General features: G+C 33.5%; 1 protein-coding gene across 1 annotated transcript; it reads right to left on the bottom strand.

Annotated features, from left to right (window-relative positions):
• Nucleotides 1-1,836: 1,836 nt before the first annotated feature.
• On the bottom strand, nucleotides 1,837-5,482 carry LOC111390440 (LEAF RUST 10 DISEASE-RESISTANCE LOCUS RECEPTOR-LIKE PROTEIN KINASE-like 2.4). Its single transcript, XM_023015492.1, has 3 exons — nucleotides 4,438-5,482; nucleotides 3,117-3,155; nucleotides 1,837-3,042 (listed from the first exon to the last, which is right to left on the bottom strand). The coding sequence occupies exons 1-3, from the start codon at nucleotides 5,141-5,143 to the stop codon at nucleotides 1,943-1,945; spliced, it is 1,845 nt and encodes a 614-aa protein (XP_022871260.1). The 5' UTR covers nucleotides 5,144-5,482; the 3' UTR covers nucleotides 1,837-1,942.
• Nucleotides 5,483-16,375: the final 10,893 nt, after the last annotated feature.

The raw sequence follows: 16,375 nt of genomic DNA, 5'->3' as shown, positions 1-16,375 counted from the left end.
TTGGTTTTATATTGAATAAAGCAATGTAGTTATATTGCAAAATCTGGTTTTGCTTCTTTTGTGATGGGAATGAACTTGTTCAAAATATTGGCATAGATTGACGGAGGATAAATCACCTGAAGGTTCATATGAAGGGGCATATTGACCTTTTATCTATATAGACTAGTGGTGTATAGTCTATTGGATAGTTACATCTAACTCGACTCCACCCACCTAACCTTCTAGAACATGGAGTCGGGTGTGCCAATTTGAAACAGGTCGTTGGGGACAAATGGCATATTTCTAGTCATTGATTGGCTACTTATGTTGGTTAATCATTAATTTAATTAACTTATTGGTATAAGGTGACGGTTTATTTAGATTATTCATACTTAATTAGGGACCTTGGATTTCACTGTCGAGGTAATTAAATATTTTACAAACATGCACATGCAATCTGACCAATATTAAATCGAATGATTCTGTGGCGATTGAAGATTATATGAAAAATCAAGAAGAGGAAATTGCTAAGGGATGATCAGATGAAAGAGTGGATAATTTTTTAATTAACTCGTTCCATCAATTTTTATCAAAATATACTAAAAATTTGATTTTATTGTAAGCCAAACAGTGGCAAAACATGGAGAAAAGTCAAAAAACTGAACTTTAGAGAAAAGCTTCAACTTCTTCACAGCCTCATTCTTAAAGCCAGAAACCTACAAGATCTTCCATGGGGGAAACTTTATTTCCTATAGACCCAGGGGTGGAAGTCATGGTGTACCTGGGAATTGGAATGATATCCGTAATCAAGCTCAATAGGACAGAAAAAAAAACATTAAACTCATGAATGCCAAGCTTGATCTCCAAGAAGAAATTTAACAAACCTTGAGACGTTATTTGACATTGTTGCATTTACGTAAGCTGATGTTGATCGCAGTCTCTGGCTTCCTGCCTCATCAAATGTGAGACTCCATGTGGATCATCTAGCTCAGCAGGATAAATTACCAAAGGTAGCATTCATCTGCCTTTCTTCTCGAATTTTTTGCATTTCCTGTTTTGCATTTGTTAATTCTCATGTCCTATTTTACATTTTTGTACGTGTACGCTTTTGTTCTATGTAAATCATAATGGCAGAAAATCCAAAAATCTGCTGTCTTTGCACTGTTACTGGGCTTATTACAGTAGAAATCCAATCTTTCCTCTGAACCATGCAGGATTTCTCTCTAGAAAATTTCAATAGCAGTCTTGCTGAGTTTGCTGGAAATGTGGCTAAAATATGAGCCCATGAGGAAAGCTTCTCCTTTAAGAACTTACCAAAAACTACCTTAGGTTGGACGACTTCCCTGTGATTGTTTGTATTGAAATCCTACATAGAGAAATGTACCAGCAATTGCACTGCTTACTACTAACTATGGTTTTATATTTTATTGCGTGTGCTTACTTTCAGCTTGACTAGTTTCCTTTATCTCTGTGCAATTGACCTCGATCTCCACTCTGCTTTGCCATGTATAGGAATTTTCCCCACAAAAGTTTCAGTCGACTTGCAAGCTACATTTCCTTTCCCGATGGGTTTGGGCATATCTATGTACTGCTGTATCCTCAAAAAAACTTCGTCTACCAACAGCCAAGTTCTTAGGAGCTGGAGCTGTGGTTGCCATATTCTATACGAAAGATATTTTGTTCTAAAAAACTTGTGTAGTGAACAGGAAAATGAAGAATGCCATTAAGTGGAGTCAACAAATTTATAATACAAGAATAGAGTATCTTCATTGTATTTTGTATCATCAGAAAATTTGTGATTAGATTGTGTTTGACTTGGTTTTATATTGAATAAAGCAATGTAGTGGAGGTGTTAGAGCATAAAAATTACAATAGCAAAAACAACATAGGTAACTGCCTATATAGCTTGGTGACTAGGAGCTACTAAACACCATGGGATTCCAGGAAGCTAAACTTCATGAACTTAGAAGAGAGTGACTGACGACTCAATAGTTGAAAAATTTTCTGCTGCTCTTGGCTGTAAGTAGGGTTTTGGTGGGATTTGAAGAGATTCCACGTTCCCTTCTAACATTTCTATAACCCTGCTCATTGATGGTCTAGTTGTGGGATCAGTTTGTATGCACCATAAGCCAACTATTACCATTTTCCTTTTCAAAACTTCATCTTCGTTTACAACTCGGTTAAAATCAAGTTCAAAATTTTGTTCGAGGTGCTCATAGATCCAATCAGGAAAATATTTTTCACTTGAACGATCAACTCTAACATTAGTATTTTTTGTCTCTCCAACAATTTCCAAAACCATCATACCATAGCTATAGACATCTGACTTGTAAGAAATGTCTCCAACATTTCTATAAATTATTTCTGGAGCAATATATCCTATTGTTCCTCTAGTCCCTAGCATTGACACTATACTGGATCTGTTGGGGCAAAGTTTAGCCAAGCCAAAATCCGATATCTTAGGGATGAAGTCTTTATCAAGAAGAATGTTATGAGGCTTTATGTCGAAGTGCAGAATCCGTGTATTACATCCTTTGTGTAAGTATTCTATTCCATGGGCAATGCCAACTACAATTTGAAACATTTTTTCCCATCCTAATCGACGTTCTGCTTTGGAGATATTGCTGCATATGAACTTCTCAAGAGATCCATTGGGCATGAACTCATAAATGAGAGCTCTTTTGGAACCCTCAAAGCAAAATCCCAGAAGAGTGACAACATTGACGTGGGAAGTTCTACTGATACTTGCAACCTCATTGATAAATTCTTCTCCATTGCCTTTCAATTCTTTCAAAATCTTTACTGCTACAAGACAGCCATTAGGTAACTTTCCTCTATACACATTAGCAAAGCCGCCTTCCCCTAAGTCGTCACTGAATGAGTTAGTCATTTTCTTAAGATCAGAATAGTTGTGTCTTCTTGGTGTAAGCTTCTCATTGTTCTTCAGGAAGAGTTCAATGTCCTTATGGTTTTGAGTTTTTCCCTTCAAATTCAGCATGTATTTCTTCCTACCAAAAGTGAACAAGATTATGGAGATAAGGACTACCGCTGTAGCTGAAACACCTGTGATGAAAAAAGGCAACTATGTTTATAAATCAAAAAACAAAAGAAATGGTGCTGAAATTTGGAAGAGTTACCTGCAAGTATAATCAGTTTCAATTTAATCATTCCTGCAGCTGAAATCAAAACACATGTTAGATTAAGCAACTTATAAAAACAAGATGGGAACTCATTTTTCTGAGTACTCTCCCCTGTATGTAAAATCTTTAAAGGCGTGAACACGTGAATTTCACACCAGTCCTGCTTGGCTGCCTGATGATTTTACACCTTTGATGACAGAAATTTAACTGTTTAAAAATAGTCAACACCTCAATCCAATCATTTTGTGCTACACACTTAATCTATCATCCAAGGTGTTAATATCATCTAGCAAAACAACATTATTCTTTTCACATATTTGAAATAAGTTTGTCTGGAGTCAAGACTTTTTGTCAAATTGCCCGTTATACTTGCATCAAACTACTATGTAATCAACAAATTTTGTGCTCTGTAAATGATTTAGATTCCCATTAAATTTGAGATCACTTGAACTCTGTAGATTACAATGTTAAAAGACAAACTTTCAAAATGGGATAACCTCTATAGTGATTGTAAAGTATCGCATTACAGCCAATATAATTGATTTCCAGTTCTCAATTGTTACAATAAAAAATTCCCATCACACGGGAAGTGAACCTTAATTATGGTTCTCTGAATTTACAATCATTTCAGAGAATCATAACTAAGATACTCCTGTTATGTCGGGAATGAGAAGTTTTTATTTTGTCCACTGAAGGTAGGAGAGTAGAACTGCTAACTAAAATTTGATACTTTGGGTACTAAGAAATATTATTATTTTAGAACAGTTATTTAATTTTTCGATTAATGAATAATTTATAGTTTATCAATAAATGAAATTTTATTTAGTTATAAGTGTTTAGTATTTTTACTTCTTGTACATGTAAATTTGTCACAAAAATATACGAGTCTTGCTACAGCAATAGGGGGCTGACCGCCCCCTGACCGAACCCCATAAATAGGGGGTCAACCTCCCTGTTACAGGAGCAAAACTCAAAATATATTTGACTTGCGGATTAAAAAAATAATGGATATTGTCAACAGTTTATATATGTGTATAGATCATGATCCATATGACAGTTGTGTTTATGAACTGATTTTTCTTTTTTTAATTATTATTTTTTGAAATAAGTCTTTAAAATAGTCATTCTATTGAATAATTACTTTATACAAAATGCGAAAATATAAAAATAAAAATAAAAGCAAATAACTATATTGGGAAAGAGTTGAATTGACAATATAAAATCGTGATCTAAAAATTTTCTTAATTTAATAATTTTTGAACTCAATAGTCAATAATATATCCATAATGAAAAGATCATGTTCAAAGGCCGATGGTACCTTTATCACATCGAAATTCATTCTTCATGTTAGTTGTGCAATTTCCTCCTTTTCTGTGGCAATTACGACAATCATCAGACACATTCCATTTTAGAAGACAATCAGAGCCTAACCGTTGGAACAAGTCCATTGAATCTGAGTTATATTGTAAATTGCCTGGCAAGGGAAGAACTGAACAGTCTTTGGGGGGCGAAAGACTTCCATTCGACTTGGGGTAGTAAATATCGAAGAAATCACAACCATCGTAGTTTCCATAAATTTCTTGGAAATTAGGTACCTCGTTGTCGTAGTTCCAGTCTTTGAGGCATTTAAACAGAGTGATATTGGGGAACAATGAAATCGAAATAGAAGGAGAAGGTGGCATAGGGAGATGAAAAAATAATTTGCATATTTCCTTATTATTATGTAAAACACGTTCAAGAAATGTACTTCGAATAAATAATTCATTGGGAGATGACTTTTTCAGAATCTCATAGGATGGTGAAAACGGATAATAATCCAGGTGAATTATTGGATTCGGCTGAGCACCGCAGTCAACCGGTAACAATCCACATCCCGGAGAATTGGCCAGAGGAAACTCCAAATTGCCAAGATTTCCACACTGGAACTGCCTTGGGCATTGAGAATCAACCAAGTGAAGGATATATAGATGAAACAGAAAGACATAAACAACTAAACTGGAAGCAGCCCTACGGGAGAAAACCATGCCAGCCTAACTCAACAACGAACAGAAAGAAGAAGAAGAAGAATAGAGAAATCAAATTCTGCTGCGGTTGTCTAAATTCAATAAATTTATTCGCTCGCAACGTAAGTCAGGGTGAAAGTGAACACGGCAGTTGACTTGGATTTTTTTCATGAAGACTTGTGAAAACGAAAAGAATTGAGTTGAAACAGTCAGCCTAAACAAATAACACCGATGAGCGAAGTTTCGTATCCTACGAATTTTTTTGTATTCCTGCGAATCAGAAACAACTTCAAGGCCCCACTCTTCATGCCGTTTCCAACTGTGGTGGAAAATTAAACGATAGTTACTTCCTTGAATTTTACATTTTTACTGTACGGCAATTAAAAAAGTAATTTTAAGCAAATTTCAAGCAAATTTCCATCGTATGAGGTAGGTAGTATCACAATCACAAATCAACTATTCAAATGTGAAATGTCTGACATTATTTCTCTTTGTTTGATTTTTCCTAATCCAAAATACTTCAATTTCAATGCACCCAATTAAGTAGTATATACAAAGAAATGGAGGAAAATAATATAATACTTTGAAGGGAAGCTAGCGAAAATAAAATATATGAGAAAAATAATAAATATGTATTAGAGTAAAGAGTAAGTTGGAGTTTTAAATCTCTAAATTTATAGATGATCTCTAAATTCTAAAATATAATCTTTAAGTCCATTAGATATGTTCTAAGGTTGGATACTCTCTTTTCTTGCGAAAACTGAAAAAAATAACTCCCTTTTATGTTTTACAAATATATATATATATAATTTTTTTTTTTTTTTGAAATATACTTCTTTTTCTATAAACTTATTCTAAGCCCCTGTTTGATGAAAACTATAAATAGAAATTGGAGGAAAATGATGTTTCAAATAGTGATTTTTTGAAAAATATGTAGTTAAAATGTAGGAGATTTTTTTTGGTTTACTACATAATATTTTAATGTGTGAATGAAAATGAATATGAGAAATAAAGAGTTCTAATTTAAAAAGTTTCAAACATGCCTTCATTCTTGTCAAATTCCTATCCAACAAAACACTGCACTAGCGAGTAATGCTATTTATCATCATAATGAAGGAATATCAATAATACGGCAACCCATTATCTCTCACATTTATCTTTCTTTCTTGAGACCACATCTCCTCTCCCCTCTTTCATAAAAATTAGACTGTCCAATCCCATTATTTCATATAGACTACCACATCATTGATATTCCATCATCATAATAATAAATAGCATTATTCCAAACTAGCACCCCAATAATGTTGGATCATTGTCGCAATGTATCACACCCAACTCAAAATTCTCAAATCAACAACCTCCTCTTGTTATCTTCTCCACCATTGCACCAAAAAGCTCCCACACTATTGTTGACTTATACCGCCACCGTTACTGGAATCTCAATCCAATTGCCTCCAAACCCACATTTTCAACATTTATCGCTTCTCCAATTTTATCATCATAAACTTCGTGCAACAAACACAACTACCATTCATCAAATATTTTCATATCAGAATCATTATTGTGTTTCTAAAGCTTTCCATCGTGATAGTTATGGTTTTATGTTGGCGTAGCAGTGGTTGGAGGATATGGTGGTGCTGATTTTGACAGTTTAGAAGGTGGTGGTTTAGAGTGTCAATAATGGTGGCACTAACATTTTGGGGCTGCAATCTGATGTTGATATTGATGATAGGAGTTAACATCGATAACATAATTACTCCCAATAAGTAGAGATGGCAATTTGAACCGTCAAAATCGAAAACCGCGGTTAACCGAACCGAATGGGGCAAAAAAAATCGAACCGATGGTGCAATGGGGCGGATATGGTTTTGATTTTAATGAACCGGTTCGTAATGGTGCGGGTATGGTATTTATGTCGTCGAACCGAAACCGAACCGATTACCCGCTAAAAAAAAATTGAATTGATAATGGGCTTTACACTACTTTTCTATCCAAATCAAAACAAAATCCCTCCCCTCCTCATTATATCTACCTGACTCATTCGGCCAGTCTACTTACCATTAGCCCATAACTGCATTAGTATGACAGTATATAAATACAAACCCTACTCTCCACAACCACAAACTCACGCACGACTCCATTGCCTCTACGGTCCAAATCGTCGTCGCCTCCGAAAATTTGTTACATCTGTTAGTCATTCTATTACTGCTGATCATGTAAAAATAGAGTTCGATATTTTTCTAGACGTGCTAATATTGCCAAGGATGAATAGGAATCAACTTTGAATGCTGGTCAATGCTAGTAAGACTTGTAGGGAATAATGCATCAAGTAACTTCGATGCACAACAATTAAAAATGAAGGAAAAGTTTAGTATTATTATATTTATAATATTGTTTGTTAAATTTGCATTTTACAATTGAAAATTAGGATAATGTTTGCATTTACGTTTTGGAATATTGTTTGATAATGTTTGCATTTTCGTTTGGAATATTGTGTTTTTGTTTTCATTGACTTTTTTCATAAATTGTTTTATATCAATTTGACGGATGAACCAATAAAAAATAATTTATTTTCGTGGTTATTAACCGAACCGAACCGTGCCGAACCGAGATAAAAATCGAACCGAACCGAACCGATTTACGTGGTTATGGTATGGTCAAAAATTTGATGGTGCGGTTATGGTTTTGGCCGAACCGACCCATAACCGAACCGTTGCCAACCCTACCAATAAGTTACCCAACATATAAAACAGGTAATTACCATACAAGTAATATAATATGTTACCTAAGGGCAGGAAATTTTATCCAAGACCAACGATCTAGAACTAAGCAAAATCAGCCAGTTCGCTTTGGTTCTGTTTCAAATCGATTCTAGGTCTTAGAATATAAAGTTCCATGGTTTTGGTTGTTGTAACTTAAGAATTAAATTTCTTGGATATTAGGTATCTCATTGTCGTAGTTCCTATCTTTGGTGCATCCGAACAAAGTAATATTGGGGAATAATGAAATTGAAATAGAAGGAGAGTAGCGTAGAGGGATCAAAAAATAAGTGGCATCTTTCCTCATAATTATGACTATATAAAACACGATGAAGAAATTGATTTCGAATAAATAACTGATTGGGATATGACTTTTTCAGAATCTCATAGGACCTATAATTATCCAAAGGAATTTTTGGATTCAGCCGAGCACTGCAGTGAACCGTGAACAATCCACATCCCAAAGAATTGGCCAGAGGAAATTCCAAATTGCCAAGATTTCCACACTGGAACTGCCTTGGACATTGCGAATCAATCAAATGATGGATATATAGATGAAACGGATATTGAGGTTGTCCCACATTAGTTGTGGATGGATTGGTATTCGATTTATAAATGTGAGGGAAAGTCTTACCTCTTGAGCTAGTTTTTGGAGTGAGAGAGGTTCAATACCACCCAACACTGGTATTAGAGCCCGATTTATCAACAAGTCTTCAATCCAATAGTCATGGAGATACGGGTTTGTGTGAGGGGGAGATGTGTTTAGTCTCCCACAAAGTCCGATGTGTGAGGAGGAGAATGTTGAGGTTGTCCCACATTAGTTCTAGTTGAGTTGGCATTCAGTTTATAAGTTTGAGGGAAAATCTCACCTCTTGAACTAACTTTTGGGGTGAGAGAGGCTCAAGATCACCCAATAAGTCTCCGGCCCAACACTTGTTGGGAATTTCACGCCAATTCTTTTTATTTATATTTACCCGCATGATCTTTAGTTCAAGAGAATATTAGCAAACATGAAAAATAAAGAATATAACCCGCAAATTAAAAAGACTATTAAAACTTTTCACTATATAAAAAATTGTTATAATCATATAAAATTTTACTCACCAACTCAATCTTAAGTATTACAAAGAAAAATAAATAAACTCGAGTTTTACTACACCTACTTTTTTACCCAATGTACAAAAAGTCTCAAAATGTTAGGCTCACAATATTTTTCTCTCAGATCAACTCTCTGGCTACATCCAAAATAATGAAATACATCCACTATTTATAGGATCAATAACCAAGTAGAAGTGTTTAATTTAAACTCAAACAAGACTCCTTTAACTCAATGAGAATTTCTTCATGTGCAGGACTCCAAAATCGATTGTAAATTGGAGACCAAATTTTGCAAGGATTCTGCTCTAAACTTTAATTAGAAATCTTCTATACAATAACTACATTTTATTAATTGCAATAGAAATCCTCCAACTTTTGACTTTTGAGACAATTATCCAACAATCTACACCTTACCGAAAATGAGTCAAAATCTCGTTATCTCTTCTACAACTTTCAATCACAATATTTGGAAAAATAGGTAAGCATTTGACACACTTTAACGGTCTCATACTCCACTCTATGAGCATAACCACTCAGAATTACTTGTGAACTTCGAGCATTTCATCGGTTACATGTTGAAACAACCCTGCTGATAGTTATGGTGCAACTCTCCCATTCACTTTTCTAGAGAGTTCATCAGCCATCGACATTACAATACCACCACATACCTACACACCTTGCATCAAATGTCAATCAATGTTATGTGCATATATGTTGACCCGCGCCAGTAAGAACACATCCTATCTTATGGCAACTGGTGACATGCTATGACGAAGTTCCAATCTTACTTTACAGCACCACATCCGCGTCCTCCTTCATCAAGAAAGACGCATTGTCCGATCCCCAAGCAGTCAGTCGACCCTGCTCCACTTTTTGGACAATTTCTTTTCACGTGGCCAGTCTGACAGCAGTTCCAATAAGTTACTTTCTTCCTCATGAAGTTGTCAATCTTGCTAAAACTCTTAGTTGGGTTTCCTTTAAAAGCCTTATGTAGTCCAGCTTGAATCAATAAATCCTTAACTTGTACTTATCACAAGCCAAAATTGATTCTCCGGTCAAATTTATCCATGTTATATTTCAACGACGACATATTTTTCTGTTGCTCCAATACTTCGAATCACCTGATGCTCTGATACCACTTGTTGAGAATTTCACGCCAATTCCCTTTATTTCTATTTACCTGCAAGATCTTTTATTGTTCAAAAGAATATTAACAAACAAGAAAAATAAAGAATATAATGCACAATCCCCAAATATTACAAAGAAAAATAAACAATCATATAGAATTTCACTATATGAAAATTTGTTACAATCATATAGAATTTCAGTCATCAACTCAATCCCCAAATATTACAAAGAAAAATAAACATACTCAAGCTTTACTACACCTACTTTTCTACCCAATGTAAGAAAAAGCTCAAGATACTAGACTCACAATATTTTTTTGTCAGATCAACTCTCTGACCACACCCAAAATAATGAAATACATCCACTATTTATAGGATCAATAACGAAGTAGAAGAGTTCAATTTAAACTCAAACAAGGCTCTTTTAACTCAACAAGAATTTCTTAATGTGCAATACTCCAAAATCGACTGTAAATTGAAGACCAAATTTTGCAAGGCTCTCAACCTTAATTAGAAGTCTTCCATACAATAACTACATTTTATTATTTGTAATAAAAGTCCTCCAACTTATGACTTTTGAGGCAATTACCCAACAACAGAGAGATATAAACAACTAAACTGGGAGTAGCACTACATGAGAAAACCATGCCAGCTAGTGGTGGATCCAGCACCTAGTGAGCTCCCATGGCCACGCGTGCTGGATCCGCCGGTCACCCTTTTTTTTTTTTTGGTTGACAGTCAATGATTTATATTATATTGCTGATAATTCACTTTTATCTCCAACATTTCTTCAGGCCAGGTTGGCTAGAGCTTGCACACACATCCTTGAGGTCCCGGGTTCGAATTTTTTTCCAGCCAACTAAATGTACAAATATTTTTAATTATACTATTTTTACCAAAATTAATGTAATAATGATTGGTGCTAGCGAGATTCGAACCTGTGAAGTTTAGTTCAACTTGTTGAGAATGTGACAATTAAGGCAACTATTGATTTGTGGCAATATTTAAACAAAAATATATATATATATAAGATTTTAGCGGTTTTAACACAATTACAAAGATTAAAAGTTGTGCTCTTCCTTTGAACTAAATAAAACTTAGCAAAAATATCATTTGGTGACTACATTTTACTTTTTATAACAGAATTATATATGTTCAATTTGAACAAAATAAATTATTGTATTTAAATATTTGACCTTGTTTGATTCCCATTTATTTCAGAATATATTTCTTTCTAATATTTTTAATCATACATTTTTAAATAAAATAATATTACACACAATTCAAAACTTATCCTTATTTTTAACCACACATTCTCCATTAAATCACTATTTCAAAATGTTTTTTTTTTTTGGTAAAAAAGGGGGACATCAAACGAGCTATTAATATTTTACTACGGTTGACGACCGTCCGTACTGATTCAAAATCCTGAATTCGCCACTGGCCAGTGGCCAGCCTAACTCAACAACAAACGGAAGAACGAAGAAGAATAGAGAAATCAATTTCTGCTGAGGTTGTGTCAATTCAATTAATTTATTTACACGCAAAGTAAGTGAAGATGAACATGACGGTTGACTTGGATTTTTTTTGACGAAGACTTGTGAAAACGAAAAGAATTAAGATGAAACAGTCAGCCTAGACAAATAAAACTGATGACTGAAGTTTCAAATCCAACGAATTTTTTTGTATTCCTGCGAATCAAAAACAACTTCAAGGCCCCCAATCTTCATGTCATTTTCAATTGTGGTGGAAAATTAAACGATAGTTACTTCCTTGACTTATACATGTTTACTGTACTCACTTTAGTATGACAATTAAAAATGTAATTTTAAGCAAAATTTCTATCATATGAGGTAGATAGTGTCACAATCACAATTCAACTATTCAAATGTGAAATGTCTGTCATTATTCCTCTTTGTTTAATTTTGCCCATCGAACAAGTGTACTTTAATTTAAATATATAATTGGTAAGTTCATTTGATTCTATTTACTAGATAGATAGAAATTAGTTATGTAACAGTTATTAATATTATTTCGTCATTTATTTCACTCAAATCCTGAGGGAAAGCTCAGTGGTCAGACTTTGAATTTGTTCCCCAATGGTCACCAGTTCGAGTCCTCTCAGAACCACTGAAATGAGTATTCAGTGTAAATTTCAGAGCCCCATAGGATTAATCGAGGTGCGCGTGAGCTGGTCAGAACACCCATGGTCATATAAAAAAAAAAGTTTATTTCACTCATATTACATTTATTCCACTTCAACAATTGACGGCCCCACGTGTTGACCATCAATAAATGATGGTCACATCACTGTTAATGAAATTGAACAAAGTTACATTAATCGAAATTAAATTTAAATTTAGTTATCTAATTGACATAAAATTAAAATATTGATATCTAGTTTGAAAAAAAAAAAAAAAACTCTAAAATGCGTACCTTAAAATAAAGTTTTGTTCTAGTACCTACTTAGCCCTATATTGACATTATTTGGATTCAAACTAATAGGATGCATTGTTTGTCGCTGGTGGAAATACAAGCATGCTGGAGTTGGTTAATAAATTAATAGAAACAACATGGGTCTGGGACATGAATTTCAAATTCACTGGGTTGGACCACAAAAACAAAATGAAATTGGCTAAAATTATGAACGGATAATAAGAGCATTTTCAAGAAATGAAATACTCTATATTTTAAAAAATCAACTCTTCAAATCATCTTTCAAGATTCAAATTCACTCTCTATAATTAAATACAATCAAAATATTTCAATTTTCAGTGTTCCATCTATTGACCCAAATATATAATATATACAAAAAAAATGGAGGAGATTAATATAATACTTTGAAGGGAAGTTAGTGAAAATAATAGATACATATTAAGAGTAGTAAATTAAGTATTAAAAATAAAGAGCATTTTGGAGTATTTAAAATTTTTACTCTCTAAATTTATAAATGATCTCCAAATTATAAATATGTTCTTTAAAAATAGAGAAGATGTTGAATATGCTTTAAGGCTGGACACTTTTTTCTTACAAAAACTCAAAAATACCTCCCTTTTATGTTTTTTAGATTTTTACTCATAACTAATAATATTGTTTTGAAATATACTTCATTTTTTAGTGTCTAAGATTTTATAAATTTCCAATTTGATGACCATTACAAATTGGATGAAAAATGATGTTTTGAATAGTGATTTTTTGGAGAATGTGTAGTTAAAAAGTATGAAAAAATTTAGGTTTATTGCATAATATTTTAGTGTGTAAATGAAAATGAATGTAAGAAATAAAAAGTTCTAATTTAAAAAGTTGGCTTCATTCTCGTCAAATTCCTATCAAACAAAACACTACACTGACGAGTAATGTTACTTATTATTGTGATAATGGAGTGTTAGTGTTGTGACAACCCATTATCACTTACATTTCGTTCCTTCTCTCTCTCTCTCTCTCTCTCTCTCGCGCGACCACATCTCCCATCTCTCTTGTAAAAATTGAACTATCCAATATCATTATTCCACATAAATTGTTATATCACGATGTTCCATTATTATAATGATAATTAGCAGTATTCTAAACTGTTATTAGCATATATCGTCCTTAACTTTCACTATAATTGTGAAAAAATCATTATCTTTCAATTTTCTTGGCATTTTTACCATCATTTCCGCATTTCATTGCGCAAAAGGTATTTTTCATCAATTTTCTCAATTAAACGCTACGAAGTGTCGAATATATCTTTCAATTTAAATTAAACAAAAAGAGGGGGAAAAAAGGAACTCATTGCAATCATAGTACCATTTTAAATAAAATGCAAACCAGTTCAAAATAAATTAGTAAAATGGTAATTAACACATAATGTTAATTCCTTTCACTACTATTGTGAAAAACATCACCTTTCATTTTTTTATATTTTCACCTTTAATTATACCTTTGATTACGCAAAGGAACAGTAGTTCTCCCCCCAGCCCCCAAAGGGGGCACGCGAGAGACTTCTATGCCAGTCGGAAATCATTTTTATAGGAACTTCTGTACAAGAAACAATGGTATCTCCAAGATCTTTTTCCTAAAATTCCCTTTTCGTCCACTTACTATCATATCTTCCACTATTGGCCAAACCACCTGGGCACTAGGCCCAATGTAAGGCCCCTCTACCATATCTGTATAAATGGGACCATCATTTTCTATCGATTTTCATCCAATTTCTCAACAAAAAAATCATGAAATTATGAATATACCCTCCTATTTAAACAAAAAAACAAAAATAAAAAATTATTGCAACCATAGTCACATACTTTTTAAAAAGTGCAAATGAATCCTAAGTAAATTATTTAAAAAATTAGAAATTTTTTTTTTTAAATGCAAATGAGTCTCAAATAAATTATTAAAAAATCAAAAAATTAACAAAAAATTAATAAGTGCAAAAGATTCAAAAATAAATTTTTGAAATTCTTAGTGGCTAGAACCCGATTAATCCTTTTTTGACAATTAGACTCTTACCTAAATTTAAATCAACAGTAAAAAAAGGAGTTAAAAGAATATTTAAATCCAAAACGAATCTCTCACTTATCCACACTTTATTATTATTACTATTATTATTATTATTGATTAATTGTAACCTCCCATTTGACTAATGCAACACCGATTAAGCCAGTTGTGTTGATAATGCCACTTTGCCTAATGAATTTGACATTCATAGGAATGTCAAACGAGTCGAGGGGATGCTAGGCTCGTGGGCGGCTCATGCTCATCAAATGATGAGCTCGAGCCTGAGCCGAGTAGGGGGCTCAATCCCACGAGCCATGTTTGACGAGTCCACAAGCTGTGGGCTCATCAAAAAATATGTAAATTTACAAAAAAAAAAAAAAAAAAAAAAAAAAAGAAGAAGAAAAAGAATAGAAAAAAGTCAAAAAATGTGCAAATTTAAAAAAAAAAAAAAATAATAATAATAATAATTAAAAAATATTAAAAAAATCACGAGTTCACGAGCTGCGTGTGGGCTCGGTAAAGGTGGAATCCATTGCGATTTTGGGCATCGCCAAAGAAGGGTGTTCTCCGCGCCTATGCTTAACACGGTCGGCCTCGCGAGCTCATGGGCTGAGCTCCCCCAAGCAACGAGTCGAGCTCGAGCTAGGCTCGCCATCAGCCCGAGCCGAGCTCGTGAGTTAAAGGCCGATTCGACCCATTGCCATCCCTAGACATTCCAAATGATAGATGAAGTGTAGCAAGTGATTGGTGCAAAAATTGTCCCTTTTTTTTTTTTAACCTGCCAATGACAGAATGTCAATATCAAGAAATGTGGCAAAATCTAGCTGGTAACGTAGCAAGGTTGCCTCTCTCTCTCTCTCTCTCTTTCCTTCTTTTTTTTTTTTTTTTTTTTGTGCTGAAAGTAGCAAATACAAGCTACTTTCAACAATTTTTTTAAATCATGGGTGACAGCTCAAATTTTCAACAGAAAATAAAAGCTCTTTTATTTAGCCCATGTTTAGCAGAGTTAATTATCTCAATATTTACTGAACTTGTGTATGTATTTTCGATTGCTAATTAAAGTTTAAAATGTCGAGTTTTAACCATTAAATCTATCCAAACGTTGGACATTACTTATTGGCATAACACCCGTTTCAAACTTCCAACGAAATTTGTCGTAGCTAATGGAATGCACATGTGGAGTCCCGTCATGTCTTTACCAAATTGTCACATGAGAAAACGTTTTTCATTGTTCAACAAACTTTAGAAAACGTATTCGATTGCTCACTGAATTTTGAGATAGTCGAATTTTGATTACTAAATTTATAAAAATGGCGTCGGCATGTTTTTCGCTAAAAAAGTGTACCGCGGGCTCACAAGTCACGTACAAGTAATAAGTGGACAAACGGCCCGGGTTTTGGATCCCACATGAATAATTACTCAATTACACAATAGTTAAATTTAATTTTAACAACAAAATACACAATAAATTTGAATTTTTCAAATGATGAAAATAGTTTAAAATTCTACTAAAACAACTAAAAGATCAAATAATAAAATTGGTGAAAGATCTTGTGTCTGTGATCTTTTCGTTATTTTTGCATAGGCTCCCTAAAATAGAAAACATCTTGGATTCATAAAACCTCTTTGAGATGCTCTAACAGGCTTTTCCAATTCATATTTCTTCTACCATGTCAGCTGGTATATGATCAACTTTAATTCCATTATAATCGTATATAAAATTTGGTCCTTTAAAAGCATGAAAATTAGTTTGGAATATTTTTATTAGTTGTGTAAGAGATCCAAACACC

The sequence above is a fragment of the Olea europaea genome, unplaced genomic scaffold (assembly GCF_002742605.1).
Source record: "Olea europaea var. sylvestris unplaced genomic scaffold, O_europaea_v1 scaffold682, whole genome shotgun sequence".
Lineage (NCBI taxonomy): Eukaryota > Viridiplantae > Streptophyta > Magnoliopsida > Lamiales > Oleaceae > Olea > Olea europaea.
The sequence above is the reverse complement of the archived record's forward strand: the minus strand, read 5'-3'. Positions and strand labels throughout refer to the sequence as shown.

Excerpts from the sequence above, each read along its gene's own strand:
- LOC111390440 (XM_023015492.1), bottom strand. The coding sequence starts at position 5,143 with ATGGTTTTCTCCCGTAGGGCTGCTTCCAGTTTAGTTGTTTATGTCTTT. Across the intron at positions 3,156-4,437 it reads TGAATTTCGATGTGATAAAG|CTGCAGGAATGATTAAATTG; the intron begins GTACCATCGGCC and ends TTTTGATTTCAG. Across the intron at positions 3,043-3,116 it reads GAAACTGATTATACTTGCAG|GTGTTTCAGCTACAGCGGTA; the intron begins GTAACTCTTCCA and ends TTTTCATCACAG.